This window comes from Schistocerca cancellata, chromosome 6 (assembly GCF_023864275.1).
Source record: "Schistocerca cancellata isolate TAMUIC-IGC-003103 chromosome 6, iqSchCanc2.1, whole genome shotgun sequence".
In the NCBI taxonomy this organism is placed as follows: Eukaryota; Metazoa; Arthropoda; class Insecta; order Orthoptera; family Acrididae; genus Schistocerca; species Schistocerca cancellata.
Genome location: NC_064631.1, coordinates 38,439,787 through 38,456,397, shown reverse-complemented (window position 1 = coordinate 38,456,397; position 16,611 = coordinate 38,439,787). Strand labels below are relative to the sequence as shown.

The 16,611-nt window shown below is 43.8% G+C and overlaps 1 protein-coding gene across 1 annotated transcript in view; it reads right to left on the bottom strand.

The window, feature by feature from the left end:
- LOC126191195 (sodium channel protein 60E-like) overlaps positions 1-15,231 on the bottom strand; it is a 339,817-nt gene extending 324,586 nt beyond the window's left edge. The window contains exons 1-2 of the mRNA XM_049931990.1: positions 15,011-15,231; positions 4,872-5,092 (exon numbers count right to left, since the gene is read on the bottom strand). Coding sequence (XP_049787947.1) covers positions 4,872-5,092; positions 15,011-15,072 — 283 coding nt within the window. The 5' untranslated portion in view covers positions 15,073-15,231. The remainder of the gene's footprint in view (positions 1-4,871; positions 5,093-15,010) is intronic.
- Positions 15,232-16,611: the final 1,380 nt, after the last annotated feature.

Sequence of the window (16,611 nt, the reverse complement as noted above, 5' to 3'; positions counted from 1 at the left end):
GTCAAAACGTCCATGACGAAGAACGCTCAGGCCGGCCCTCTGTGATCACTGATGATTTGGTGGCTGCAGTCGAAACAAAGTTTCGTGAGGACAGAAGATTCACAATTTCCACTCTTTCTTTGGAATTTCCACAAGTTTCAAGATCGGTTTTGTACAAAATTGTATCTGAAAACCTAAACTTTAAGAAACTGTGTTCTCGGTGGGTACCCAGACTCCTCACAGAGGACCACAAAGGGAAGAGATTTGCCACTTCATTGCACTTTCTGATTCGTTACGAGGAAGAAGGGGATGACATGTTGAGTCAAATTGTCACTGGAGATGAAACATGGGTATCCAATATCACTCCCAAAAGCAAGCGACAATCGATGGAATGGCGACACACAACCTCACCCGTCAAGGTCAAAGCCAAACAGACGCTGTCAAAGCACAAGATTATGGCAACTGTGTTCTGGGACCGACGCTGTGTTTTGCTAGTGGACTTTATGCCACGAGGAACGACAATCAACTCAGATGCCTATTGTGCAACTCTAAAGAAGCTCCACAGAGCAATTCAAAACAAAAGGCGCGGCATGCTGACAAAAGGAGTTTTGATCCTGCACGATAACGCTAGGCCTCACACCTCTCAAAAGACTCGGGATTTGATTGATTCTTTTGGCTGGGAAGTTTTGGACCATGCACCATACAGCCCCGACCTTGCTCCTAGCGATTTTCAGCTTTTCCGGTACCTGGTGAAGTGAAAGCGGCCGTGAACTCTTGGCTGTCGGAGCAGGCGGCCGAATTCTTTGAAGAGGGAATTAAAAACTTAGTTGTACGGTATGACAAGTGCTTAAATAAACAAGGCAACTATGTAGAAAAATAGGTAAAAGTGTGTAGAATCAGAAAATAAAAGTTTTTTTACAAAAGTATTTGTATATTTAAAAAAAATAAATACGGCCCTTACTTAAAAAACAACCCTAGTAATCATACGGCACTGCGGAGAGACTTTTGGAACACCACGTATTCTCATATGAAAATGGTCGTAAAGGTGCCGAATGGCATCCTGCGATAGATTATCCCAAGCATCTCACGCCTTTTGTTGGAATTCGGCAATGATTCTTGCAGGGTCTGCGCGCTGCTTCATCATGTCTCAGTTGCCAAGAGGTCTGGTGATCCCGCCGGCCAGGACAGTTGTTTTCGACCAAGAAGAGCATATCGGGTGCGGTCGAAGAAGTGGCAGCGGCACGGGGATAACAGCCTATTCTATGTAGCGGCCACTGGTTACTTCACCCTGCAGAAATACCAAATGTGACAGCGAGTTGTAACTGATGGCCTTCTACACCAGGAAGTCTAGGACGGGGCCTGTATGTGGTGGGCGAATGCACTCCGGAAATAGGCGGCTCACAGGTCCACGCAGTACAAGCATGCGTCCATTGCTCGCGTACAGACTTAACCTACGATCATCGCTGACGACAACAGAGCCGCATTCCACTCTTCACGTCGTTCCTTCACAACACCGGAGCAGCCATTCTTGGTGGAATCTTGATGTGTATGGTAGTCTGGCTACAGGAACATGTGATCTAAATCCTGCTGCAAGAAGACGGTTCCCAGTGGTCCCTCGTGACACAGCAGGAGCTACGCGCGCCCAGATGACGATCGGCCTGCCACCACTGCTCGCACAATGTATCGACCTTGACGTGCGCCTGTACCAAGCAGACAGCCAGAAGCTTGTCTCCAGACGTGGAAATGTTCTACAGACCACTGCTGCAATCACTGAGACACCACCTATACATTATGCCCAACATGTGCAGCAATCCGCCGATACGTCCATCCAGCTTCTTGCACGCCCACAATCTGACCCCGTTCAGATGCTTTAAGCTTTCCAATAGGAGTACGTACTCGTCGGTGGAGCACGGTTGTACCCGAGAATAAATGTTGCAAACACTGTTCACCTCCAACTCAACACCTTGTAAGGGGTTTGTTGTGTTGGCAGAAGAGCCAACACCGTGTTACTAGAGGAGGCCGAAATGCACTCGTTTTAGCTCACGCAGACTGGCGTGAGGAGGGAAGAACTATACTGACGTGAGGTCTGGAACATGACAAGGAATTAGAATTCAGAAAGCGGACGTAATTAGTTTGATACTTAACTTTAAACCATTAATGATGAACGTCGCTCTTGACGGTACATGATTCACAATATTCTACATTCTGGAAGTAACTGAATATGGCGCCTTGCTAGGTCGTAGCAAATGACGTAGCTGAAGGCTATGCTAAATTGTCGTCTCGGCAAATGAGAGGGTATGTAGACAGTGAACCGTCGCTAGCAAAGTCGGCTGTACAACTGGGGCGAGTGCTAGGGAGTCTCTCTAGACTAGACCTGCCGTGTGGTGGCACTCGCTCTGCAATCACTGATAGTGGCGACACGCGGGTCCGACGTATACTAACGGACCGCGGCCGATATAAAGGCTACCACATAGCAAGTGTGGTGTCTGGCGGTGACACCACAGGGTTCATTAAGGGTTCATTACTATTCGCTAACGCACTTGAGCAGAGGTAATTTCGATGGATTGCTCACTCGCGGCCTGCGATGTGGAATATCTATGCTACAATAGAATCGCAGGTCAGAGCAGTGTTGGCAGTAAGTCGAGTTTAGTAGCTCGCAGAGAGCAGTCGTGTTTTGCAGTTCGCACAGAGTACTTGAGTTCTGCAGTTGTGACAGGGTGGTCCAGCGGATGACTTGGGTTGGGCCGGTTGTGCAAAACGCTGGCAGTGCCTGAGCGATGTGGGAAAAAAAGCTTGTTTTTTATTGCCGCGCGCATACGTTAATTGCCACAACTGATTTAACCACAATTGTAATGTTAAAGCCCCATGTAATTCCTTGCAGAAATGTTTCAATAATAACTTTTGTTCTGAAGAAAACTTTTGCCAATCATTTATCTGAGTTTAGAGATCTTACGAATTTTTCCAGTGCATACTCATGTTGATTAAGCAAAAGAAAACGAGTTTTTTACCTACAAATGAAAATCTAGCGGCCAGCATTGCACTGGGCTATCCAAAAATTTCTAATAGGAGCAGATATATACATAGTGTTATCCGGCGACATCATTGTGAGGTAAGAATTTTTCAGCTGTTCAGGATGATTTCACAGGGCAATGACGAAGCGCTGCTGACGTCAAAACTTATTAATCCCGATATGCAGTCAGTCTTTAATGGAAGGTCACATTAAAACTTGAAATTTTATTATTGGAAAGAAATTTTTCTATTGGGAACTTAAACGAGATTTTTTCTGTTGGGAGGTTACAATAAAAGTGAATATTATAATTATTTTTTTCTGTTGGGAGGTTACAACCTAACTAACATTACAACCCCTCAGCATGTACATATTATACCCAAGTGCTACTGAACATAGTCGTTGAGGGTGTCGCGTTTTATTCCGGCAGTGTACATAAACTATTTGTCAGATTGGTTCACGAATACAATATGACTGTTCGCTGACGACGTTGTTGTCTTCGGGAAAATATGGTCGTTGAACGATAGTAACGAAAAAAAAAAAACTTGGACAAAATTTCCAGTTAGTTTAATGAAGAGCAGTTCTCTTTAATTATGGATTAGATCAAGAAGAATGAGAAAGAACCCGATAGTAACCGATTACAAAATTACTGGTGAATATTCTGAGTAACTCGCATCGTACAAGTATTTACGAGTCACAGTCAAGCTTCCTAATCTGCCATAGTTAAGTGGCATGGTGGATAGCTCTGCACCCTCGTATGTCACGTGTAAGTAGGCTGTTTAGGTTCTTATATTGGTAACGCCGCCGCCACGTAGCGCTCTCTGTATGAAAATCACTGGCTGTGCTGTGTGCAGTCTGTGGCTAGTTTGCATTGTTGTCTGCCATTGTAGTGTTGGGCAGCTGGACGTGAACAGCGCGTAGCGTTGCGCAGTTGGAGGTGAGCCGCCAGCAGTGGTGGATGTGGGGAGAGAGATGGCGGAGTTTTGTAATTTGTCATGAACTGCTATATATATTATGACTATTAAGGTAAATACAATGTTTGTTCTCTATTAAAATCTTTCATTTGCTAACTATGCCTATCAGTAGTCAGTGCCTTCCGTAGTTTTAATCTTTTATTTAGCTGGCAGTAGTGGCGCTCGCTGTATTGCAGTAGTTCCAGTAACGAAGATTTTTGTGAGGTAAGTGATTTGTGAAAGGTACAGTTAAACGTCCCCTTTGAAAAATTATATATGACTGTGCTTAAACTGGCACAAATATTTTTAGCGCAACGCAATCTGACTTTCAAAAAAATCCCTACGAAAGAATGGCCCTGACTAACATTAACCTATACGTTTCACAAATCACTTACCTCACAAAAATCTTCGTTACTGGAACTACTGCAATACAGCGAGCGCCACTACTGCCAGCTAAATAAAAGATTAAAACTACGGAAGGCACTGACTACTGATAGGCATAGTTAGCAAATGAAAGATTTTAATAGAGAACAAACATTGTATTTACCTTAATAGTCATAATATATATAGCAGTTCATGACAAATTACAAAACTCCGCCATCTCTCTCCCCACATCCACCACTGCTGGCGGCTCACCTCCAACTGCGCAACGCTACGCGCTGTTCACGTCCAGCTGCCCAACACTACAATGGCAGACAACAATGCAAACTAGCCACAGACTGCACACAGCACAGCCAGTGATTTTCATACAGAGAGCGCTACGTGGCGGCGGCGTTACCAATATAAGAACCTAAACAGCCTACTTACACACGGTTACCTTGGGACAGCTGTGTCGTGTTTGCGTTAGTTGGCTGGCGTGATAGCTAAGCTGGCAACAGGAGCACCACAGTGTCCTGAGAGGCTGAGACGCTCGCCTACAGTTACGGAGTTACCTGGCATGATGGAGACGGTCTTGAGCGCCCGCAGCACGCGGAAGGTCCGCAGGCCGGCCAGGTTGCCCACCTCCATGCCGATGGTGGCGTAGCCCGACGTGATGACCACGAAGTCGAGCCAGTTCCACGGGTTCCTCAGGTACGTGTATTTGTTCAGGATGAAGCCCTTCGCTATGGACTTGATGATCATCTCCGCCGTGTAGATCGCGAGGAATATATATCTGTCGGCAGAAGACGGGCAGAGCACCATTAGAAAATCATTGGAATGGGTGCAATTAGTTATGGAAACCGTGCCAAGTCAACTTTAACAGTCAGGGGTATTCTCTTTCCGTGCGAACTATAGTCCAGGCTCGTGTTATTACAATATTCGGAAGTAGTTAATAGCTGAATGACGTGCTGGTCGAAGAGGCAACTCGAAGGGTTTCTATTAAAGTGGGATTAAACCTATTGTTTCTGTGGAAACTTGAGTGTTCCAGTTCCTATTATAGTTCCGAGTCCCTTTTTGTCATTATTAAAATTGTAGAGAACGTTGCAAAGAGCCACTTGGAGATTAAATTGAGATATTTAACGTTCCATGCTTCCAGTCAACTCTGAACTTCTAGAATTTACGCAAAAGCTTGGGATTGGTGCAGGTCAGTTGTAAGTTGTGTCAGAATTACGAGTTTTTAAAACTGTTGCGCGAGTGACAGCGAGGTTGACGATTTTTATTAATAATGTCTTCGTGCGGAGAATTGACTCGTGTCTACCGATTTGAAGATTCTTCACCGAAAGGAGTGCAGTTTTGTTTCTTAGAGATATTAAGTGGTGTATATAGATCTGAAGCACACGGAACCCACCAGGAACGTACTTTTGCGAGATCACGCTATTAAGAAGACACGCGGATTGTTACAGGTCTTGGACAAAAATACGGAAACAGCGCAACAAATCTATGCTTGAACATAAACTCAGATGCTACCTTAATTTTGCAGGTGACTCTGTTGACAGGGTCTTTCAAAAAGGACTTCACAACTGTAAAAATTCATATAAGTTTATTGAAAGAAGATATAGTGCGGGGTTTAGTGTTATTTTGTAGGGAAACACATCAAGTTTGTTTACTTTAAACTAAAGATATCGTATGTGGTTTCCGTTAGTCATCCTGCACACGCCGCATCGGAAGTTAATTTCTTCCCAAACTCGCTGTAGCATTGTGGGTGTAACCTGCTCAGTGGCGGCGTAAACAATTGCTGTAAGTTCAGGTACAGAAGCCAGCACATTAGGTACAAACATAATATCCTTGATTAATCCCTATAAAAAAAATCGAGTGGTTTCAGGTCTGGGGAACTTGGGGACCTTGCAGTTGGCGCATGACGGCCAATCCATTGACCTGGAAAGCAGTCGCTGAGGAAATCCCGGATGTCAGCCAAGTAGGAAGAGGGGGGGGGGAGGAGGGAGTGCACTATCATGCATGAAGTAAACATTCGGTTCTTTGTCATCCTCATAAAAAAAAGTTCAAATGTGTGTGAAATCTTATGGGACTTAACTGCTAAGGTCGTCAGTCCCTAAGCTTACACACCACTTAACCTAAATTATCCTAAGGACAAACATACACACCCATGACCGAGGGAGGACTCGAACCTTCGCCGGGACCAGCCGCACAGTCCATCATCCTCATCGAACTGTGGTATCAAAAACTGTTGTAACATAGCCAGGTACATTATCCCGTTGATGGTTCTCTCACGCAAAAAAAAGGGCCGTACATTTTGTACTTGTCAATGCACAAAAAACGTTCAGTTTAGGGCTAGCACGAGCATTTTGCAATGTTTGATGTGTATTTTCATTGCCCCAAATCGTACTCTTACTTGTGTTAATCTTGCCGCTTGAGTGAAAAGATTACTTGTCAGAAAAGACGATTTTATCAAAGAAATGTTCATCTTCATGTAATCGATTTAACATATCCGCACAGAAGTTCTTGCGAGCAATTTTATTTTATTGCCTGCAGGATTGTCAGTCTGTACGGTTTCAAATGCAAACGGTTTCTCAACACACACCAAACAGTCGTATGAGGGATTCGCAGTTCGCGAGACGCACGCCGGGTCGATTTCGTGGGGCTGTTGACAAAGCGTTGTCTCACTCGCTCAAAGACGTCGCCAGATGTGATTTCCCACGTCTTACAGATCACTCTGTTTCTACAAAACACTTACGCCACTCATAAATTGTAGGCCTACTAGGAGGATCTTTAGTGCACTTGGTACTGGAATTACGCTGAACTGTTGTCGTCGACTTCGATTCTTCAAACCAAAACACACAGCTAGCAAGCTCGGGTCCAGTGAAGACACCCATCTTTAAGGGGCTCCGGAAAGGCTCAAAATCATGAAAAGTTTAATTTTTACTTTTTTGCGTTTTCTGAATCTGCAGACTACTTTAACAGATATATAATTTATTCAATTCCGAAGACTACAACTATTTTAAAATTTTTTTTGAAATGTGTTCTACATGGGCGTGACCCACTGTGGCGCTGTTAAACTGCTGTCAAATGGTGTTATTATTAACGTCCGTGTTCATCAGGTACATTTTAGTGATGTGAGATAAAGTATGTGTTGTGGCTAAACCTATTTTCAGAGACTTAGCAGCACCTGAACTGTTGAAAAAGTGTATTCACGGAAAAACTCAAAACCCCAATGAAAGAGTAAATAGTGTTATACGGTCGAGAATCCCCAAGACTGTATTTGTTGGAATAGAAACACTTCACTTTGGTGTGTATGATGCTGTTGCGACTTTCAATGATGGCAACATTGTAAGGTGCAAGGTATTTGGAAATGGAGATAGGTTCTAACATGGTACGAGCGATGCTTGCTTTAGACAAGGAACGCCTTCGGGCTGCAGACAGGGCTGTAAAGAGTCTAGAAATACAAGCAAGAGTAAACAGGAGGAGGTACAAGAGGAAGCTGGAGGAGGAGTTTGCAGAGGATGAAGATAATCCATCCTATGGACCTGGAATGCACTAAAAAGTTAATCCAATCTTTGTCGCTCGATTCCCAAAACTTTTATTTTCTCATACTAATTACATGTTTTCTAAGGATCTTCCAAACATACATTCCTGGAAATTGAAATAAGAACACCGTGAATTCATTGTCCCAGGAAGGGGAAACTTTATTGACACATTCCTGGGGTCAGATACATCACATGATCACACTGACAGAACCACAGGCACATAGACACAGGCAACAGAGCATGCACAATGTCGGCACTAGTACAGTGTATATCCACCTTTCGCAGCAATGCAGGCTGCTATTCTCCCATGGAGACGATCGTAGAGATGCTGGATGTAGTCCTGTGGAACGGCTTGCCATGCCATTTCCACCTGGCGCCTCAGTTGGACCAGCGTTCGTGCTGGACGTGCAGACCGCGTGAGACGACGCTTCATCCAGTCCCAAACATGCTGAATGGGGGACAGATCCGGAGATCTTGCTGGCCAGGGTAGTTGACTTACACCTTTTAGAGCACGTTGGGTGGCACGGGATACATGCGGACGTGCATTGTCCTGTTGGAACAGCAAGTTCCCTTGCCGGTCTAGGAATGGTAGAACGATGGGTTCGATGACGGTTTGGATGTACCGTGCACTATTCAGTGTCCCCTCGACGATCACCAGTGGTGTACGGCCAGTGTAGGAGATCGCTCCCCAGACCATGATGCCGGGTGTTGGCCCTGTGTGCCTCGGTCGTATGCAGTCCTGATTGTGGCGCTCACCTGCACGGCGCCAAACACGCATACGACCATCATTGGCACCAAGGCAGAAGCGACTCTCATCGCTGAAGACGACACGTCTCCATTCGTCCCTCCATTCACGCCTGTCGCGACACCACTGGAGGCGGGCTGCACGATGTTGGGGCGTGAGCGGAAGACGGCCTAACGGTGTGCGGGACCGTAGCCCAGCTTCATGGAGACGGTTGCGAATGGTCCTCGCCGATACCCCAGGAGCAACAGTGTCCCTAATTTGCTGGGAAGTGGCGGTGCGGTCCCCTACGGCACTGCGTAGGATCCTACGGTCTTGGCGTGCATCCGTGCGTCGCTGCGGTCCGGTCCCAGGTCGACGGGCACGTGCACCTTCCGCCGACCACTGGCGACAACATCGATGTACTGTGGAGACCTCACGCCCCACGTGTTGAGCAATTCGGCGGTACGTCCACCCGGCCTCCCGCATGCCCACTATACGCCCTCGCTCAAAGTCCGTCAACTGCACATACGGTTCACGTCCACGCTGTCGCGGCATGCTACCAGTGTTAAAGACTGCGATGGAGCTCCGTATGCCACGGCAAACTGGCTGACACTGACGGCGGCGGTGCACAAATCCTGCGCAGCTAGCGCCATTCGACGGCCAACACTCGGTTCCTAGTGTGTCCGCTGTGCCGTGCGTGTGATCATTGCTTGTACAGCCCTCTCGCAGTGTCCGGAGCAAGTATGGTGGGTCTGACACAGCGGTGTCAATGTGTTCTTTTTTCCATTTCCAGGAGTGTATTTGTTTCAAACTTTCAGTAAATATTACACAGTACCTTCTGCATAATTTAACACAGCCTTTTTCGAAAAAACTGTATATTTTTGAATATATAAATAAAAAATGGCAAAAAAAGGTTGTTAATTTTAATTACAATTGAAAAAAAATCATCTTTAATAACTGAACTAAAATTTTGTAAAATCGCTGTGTTAAGTTGTAGCCCATATTCCAATAAATAATCTGTAAAAAGTACAACTTCCTACCTCAAATACTTTGTGAGGAAAGACGTAATTTATAAGCGTTATTTTAACATTGCAAGTATAGGGCGTTCCGGAGCCCCTTAACGCAGCTGACGCTAGCGCTCTTTACGGTGCGGGTCGGCACTAGCGGACTACGCGAGACAAAACTTGATGTATTTCCCTCAAAACTGACACTACAATTACCTTTGTAGGTACTATGAATTAATTTATATGAATTTTCCAAGTTGTAAAGTCTTTTTTGAAACACCCTGTATTTGACCCCGAACGGCGCCTGTGAAACGCCCTCAATACGTTGCAAGCGTCAGTCGTGGCCAGGACAGCACTCTGTGTTGTTCTGAGTGCACTGTGTCGGAGCTAAGTGATTTCGAACGCTGGAAAATTATAGGCGCTCGTATGATGGACGCTTCCGTAAGAAAAGGTAGCCTAAGTGTTTGGTGTTTCAAGAGGCAACGTATCGAAGGCGCATAGGAAAAGCGGGAAGCATCCTCTAAGTCACAACGCGGACGATAGCGCGTGTTGTGTGATCTTGACAGACGGTCGTTCAAGATGACTGCGACGAAAAATTGGGGGACTACAGCGGCAAAAATCACTGCTGAGCTGAAGGTCGTAGTCGCGAACCCAGTCAACACAAAACAACACGAAGGCAGCTCCATATGCTGCGAACTGCACGGCGAACTCGAATTCCAAAATCACACATCACTGATGCAAATGCACGTAAAAGGCAAACGTAGTGGCGAAGCCGTGAGGGGGTAGTCCTCTCTGAAAATGACAGAAAAACCTTTATCGAGTTACACGGTGATTTGTTAAAAAGTGGCCCCGAAAACCATTCACAGTGGGAAAAAATAGTCGTCATCACGGTCGGCGTGGCAGCATGTAATTTCAACGACCGCCTAACAGGCATTATGGCAATCATGAAAGTGTCAGAACTTGAAATCGGATCAGCATATTACAACTTCTGAACAGGAACAGACGAAAAGCGTATCGAGCGAGCGGAGCAGTGGATGACAGAAGCTGTCAAAGAGGCCCGCAGCACCACCATGGCCAATAAGGAGATGGAGGAGGACCTCCTTTTGGATATGGAAGGATTGCTGTGTGGGAAAGGGATGGCTGACTAGAGGTAACTTAACTACAGGAAATGTAACCCAAAGCTTTAAACGCTTTTTTATCGAAACTGTATTTTTTAAATTGGCTTGAAAAATCACTTGAGAACGACGTATACGATTTTTATCAGGATTTATTTGGTGCCGACATTCTAAATTGAATTCTGTATCAGCGTTCATACCCGTTTTGCGATAACTTCAAAAGTCTTCTTTCGGTGCACGCTTTTGTCTCGATTTAGTGGGCGAAGAAAATGACATTTGTTTCAATACGACACTATTTTGTTACAGCTTACCATGTTTTAGTTATCCTATGCATGCTGATAGAAAATATATTGGAAATGACATACACAATATTATTTAGTTAGATGTCCATTCGGAGGGATTCAGGAATTCCCGCTGATGACCAATGTTCCAGTTGCAGGGGGTCCTTTCACCTGGTGCAGCGGTTACAGGAAACGTCCAACGTGGACGCAAAAATGATTTCTTAAAGACAAAAGTGCGAGGAATGAAACTGTATCATCAGATTTACCATTGCTTTATATTCTCATTGAAAAAAAAAAAACGAAATTCAACTATTTTTATGCGTTCAAAGAGGGGTACCCCCTTCACAACCTGGGCTGTGCAGCAACGGAAGGAAGTCGTTTGATTGGGTGAGTCTTGTGTCACGCTGTTTCCAACTTCTGGCTGAGTTTATGTGTGGCGTACGCAGTTCCCGACGGAGACTGCTTGCTGTCGAGAGTGAAACATGGCTGAGGTTCAGTGATTGTTTGGTCAGACATATCGTGGTGTTCCGAGGGCCCAAGAATGCTTCTCAACGTCTCATTACTGCCAGGGATTATGTGACCATTTTGGCTCCTCAGGTCCATCCCATGGTACAATATTTGTACCCCAGTGGTGATATTGTGTTTCTAGACGAGAGGGCCATATTCTCACAGTTCACGTCGCCCAGAACAGGTTCTGTGCGCACGAGGATGAATTGTCGCATCTCCCCTGGCCACCAAAATCAACGGATCTCAATATTTTTGAGCCTTTGTGATCGACTTTGGAGAGAAGGGAGCGTGATCCCTATCTCCTCCAATATCGTTACCTGAGCTTGTCGTTATTTTGCAGACGAACGGTGTAAGATTCCCTTGAAAACCTTATGGCAGCTGTATTTATCCATTACGAGACGACTAGAAGCTGTTTTGAATGCCAGTGGCTTTCCTACACTATATTAGACATGGTAACGTATTGTGGTTTTGGAGTTCCGTATTTTCCCCACCACCTGTCCAGCGTCCAGTCTTCACCCTGATGGCAACTGTTGGGTAGAACGAAGTCTGTGTGTTTGTTTCTTGTTGTCGTGACGAGATATCGGTGAAGTTTGATAATTTGTGATAGCCATATATGGTTGTTGCACTCAAGTCAATGGCCAGCGAATTGTAATTCACTGCTTTTTCTACGTTGATAAAAATTCTTAACGATTCAGTTTAATGAGTTTTGAAGTTTTTACAGGCAGAAAACATCCCAGGCTGATTATTTTGTTTGGAGGTAAATTCGAAGATCATGTCGAGGTCACTGCCTCATTGGCGATTAGAAACAAGTATGGACGATTAGTTCCAAGTGCTCAGGACTGAGCGTGATTTATCTAAAATTCCTGTGCAGCGATTTTCAGAATTCTACTGAACTGCTAGTAGCGCCGAGACACCCACAGATTATGCACAGAAAAGGTGAGTTAGCATGGTGTCACAAGTCGTTCGCCAGAAACAACCTGAAACGGGTGTGTTCGAAATAGCGATGCCCTTTTGAAGGCTTTTTTGCAAGACTAGTTTAAGTCCACCTGGAAAAAAAACCATACTATTGCATCGAAAATTTACGACCAGTACTCATTTCGTTCATTATGCCGCGGCTCAAAAAGTTTGTGATATCCTTAATGCACTGGAATTTTATTAAGTACTAATCCACATTTAGATTTTCTAGTTTTCCTGTGTTTCACCTCAGGTCCTTGACTTATAATAAAAATTTAAAACTATCTTTCTTGAGTCGTATAGGCTTTTCGTCGAATAGTAAAAGAAGTAACTTGGGATTCACTACACTCTGAGTTGAGTCGAATAAGCACCTACGATTAATAACAGCAGCTGCTGTCAGTCCTACTTTCATCAATATTCCCTGTGACAGGTAGTTTCTTCGTCAGTTAAATGTTCCATAGGCCATTAGCACGATTTCTATATAAATGATATGGACATCGTCAATTTGCAGGCAAGGCATACTTGATTTGTTTTGTGAGTATGACTATAAGCTGACCATTCACAAATTACAATATAGTAAAATTGTTTAAATTTAATAAAATGAACATTGTAGTCGTGGTCACTACTCATGTTATAATTGAAAAACGGATGAAACAACAAAGTGAACACATTTTTCCACGGTACTTCACATGCAACTAGCGGTTCATTAAACATTCCTCTATGTCAGTCATTCTGTCCCTAATTCTTTGGAAGTATATAATACTGCTCCACCCGTTAAATCTTACCACTTCAATGATGCTTATTCAGACCATGTTTTGCTTTCCTTGTTAGCAGAAATTCGAAGTTTATTTCCGATTGCTCCAGTACACACATATTTTTGTCCTTTGTTGCCAACATTCTGGATTCCTTTGTTCAGTCTTAGCATCGATCTTTAAAGTTTTCTGATGTTTGAAAATATTTTTGCTTTTTTTCTCTTAGGCTATAAGGATATCACTTTAAAAGTACAAGCATTACACAGATGACCCACTTCTTCCAAGTCCAACTGTTTCTAAGGAGGAAACAAATATATTTATGATGTTGAAGAAAGTGGCGTTGGTTTCTCGTTTAGAAGAGAACAGCACGTGTAATATCTTTTTCCATCAGGTCGATAGTAATACAAGTTGGGAGCCATGGTAATCTGATGAACTTACCTAGTTTCCTAAACAGGTAACAATCCCTGAATAATGAACGACAGCTGGAATGTCACGTGATTACTCACCGAATTTTGATTACAGTGCACCTGAAGCGGATATATGGCATGTGATATTGCATGTTTAAACGAGATGTGTAAGATACAAAACCAGAGAGCAGACACTCTAAAAGAGTATCTCAAAACTACTTATCACTTCTCACTAAGTTATTTCAACAATCAAACCTCTAAACGTGTTTGTAAATATATTAGACTCTGTAAAAGGGAATTTAATGTTCATTCAAATTTTTACATGTTACCTAGGTTTAACTTTAATGGCACAATGTTCAGTTTCTTTATATCCATGATAGAGTGTATAACCATTAAGTTTATATGTGTTTTTAGTGTGTAAACAATGAAATAGAGGTACGAAGAGTTTTTTAGATTGCTGATAGATGGAAAGACCACTGACTAGAATTAATGAAGTCTATTAGATCAGTTATGTTTGCAGTAGATACGTTTGTGATTTAAAGCTGAAGAGACTTGTTTTGACTGTATATTTTCCTTCACTAATGAGCTATGAAATAATTTTTTGAAGAAAGTCAACATACAGTAACATTATTTTCAGAATACGTAAATGTGTTATAAGAATTATGTCTTGTGTTAATTTCAAAGCATCCTGGAGAGATCTCTTCAAAAATTTTGGTATTTTGACAACTGCTTAATAATATATATACAAAAATATCCTTTATCATTCACAACAGTTTTCTTTTCTCAAAGAAATAGTGAAAAGTGTGGATATAGCAATAAGATCAAAAACAACCTATACATAGACTTCAAGGGCTTAACATTACTACCGAAAGGAGTCAGATACATGGATACACACGCATTCAACAACCTGCCACAGTGTATCAGATGTCATGTGGGTAATATGGTGGAGTTTAGGACTGAATCGAAGGACCTTGTGTTGGACAATTGCTCCTACTGCACTGAAGAGTATCTTCACAGAAACTGTTAACATTATGTGTTAGGTTATTTTGTATGTAACGTTAGCACAGTATACAAAAGTCTTTCGTAGTGTTAAATCATTTCATCGTATTGCACTTACATTAAATATAATGTACATCTTTGACTTCTTCCCACATTCCAGAGATCACCCTTAGCGGGGTTTGTTGAATAATGTGCTGTAATGAGAATTAGTAAAAACTGGTATTAGTTTACACGAGAATGTTCACCTCACATAACTACTGTTTGTAAATGTTTGTGACAAAGATGAATTGTGACTGTCCAGTTGCTTCTGACGTATTTGTAGGCACTACAAAAGAAATCCAGCTTTTGATATGGCAGTAAAAAATCATAATTGACACGAAAACAGTTTTGTCATGCAAGAGAAGTAGTGCAACGGCCTTCACTTACTCGGCCTCCTCTACGGTCTCGGTCATGGCAAGGAAGACACAGTTGAGCAAGATGGTGGCCATCACCACGTAGTCGAAGTACTGGTTCGTGGAGAGGAATATACACGTGCGCCGGAACGAGTTCCACGGCGAGAAGATGAAGAACGAGTTCGTCGCCGTGAAGCGGTGGATGTAGTTCTTGCGGAACCTCTTGGAGACCACGCAAAACGTCTGAAACAAAAAGACAAAGCCGGTCAGTACGTCTGTAAATACATTCGAAGCTCATACGGAAGCTACTACCTCCGTAATTGTTAAAAAGAAATATGAACCATTATTTTTAGGTTCTCATCTCGGAGCGAGATTGAAATCAACTTGTTTGTTGCGATATTCAAGGTCTACTCCACCACTAACAGCAACGAGACACTAGCAAAAAAAGAAGTAACATATAAAATGCCTCGTATCGCCTGTCGGGAACTTGTACGAAATCGTCATGCATTTCTGTAGGCCCAATGTAAATCCAGCCGTGAACAAAAGCCACCCTATTTCGTCCGAAAAATTACTACTAGAGCTTTTCAGAAAGCAAGGTCTGATCGGGTGCGAAATGGAAAACGATGAAGCTTTGCACAGATGCACTTGGCAACGTCTCTTAGCGATCGCGTCACATCGCTCTTTTCAGTTCTACATCTACATCTGCTACATCTACATTGATACTCCGCAAGCCACCCAACGGTGTGTGGCGGAGGGCACTTTACGTGCCACTGTCATTACCTCCCTTTCCTGTTCCAGTCGCGTATGGTTCGCGGGAAGAACGACTGTCTGAAAGCCTCCGTGCGCGCTCTAATCTCTCTAATTTTACATTCGTGATCTCCTCGGGAAGTATAAGTAGGGGGAAGCAATATATTCGATACCTCATCCAGAAACGCACCCTCTCGAAACCTGGCGAGCAAGCTACACCGCGATGCAGAGCGCCTCTCTTGCAGAGTCTGCCACTTGAGCTTATTAAACATCTCCGTAACGCTATCACGGTTACCAAATAACCCAGTGACGAAACGCGCCGCTCTTCTTTGGATCTTCTCTATCTCCTCCGAGCGCACAGTGAGAACGTAAAGACGCCTAGAAAATAGGGTCTCCCAACAAGTATGAGGGCCTGGTGAACGATTACGGCTGTAACTGAGCCCACATAACATGACTGGCATGCGTTTCCTTCTTCCAATTCTCAGCCGCAGTCTGCAGCGGCAATGAAGATGCTCCTGCAGCGTTTTAGACAGGAAGTGTTTGATCGTCAGCACAGCCAGTAATTGGCTCCCCCTGAGTTTCATCTTTGGTTACCTGAACCTCTGGCTATGGAGAAACATTTTGGCACGAACAATGAGTTGTAGACTAGCGTAGAGAAATGGCGGAAAGTGTAGGTGGCTACCTTCTCTGAAGAGGGTTTTGGAAAGTCGATACAACGCTACGATAAATGTCTAAGTGGAGCGGCGAATGTGTAGAGAAGAACCCGGAAGATGTAGCTAAGTGTTGAAAATAAAACATTTTTCATTTTTACAGCGGTTTCCTTTGCGGCCGATCGGACCTTATTTCCCGAATAGCCATCGAAGTATGCCCACCAACAACACTTCTCTC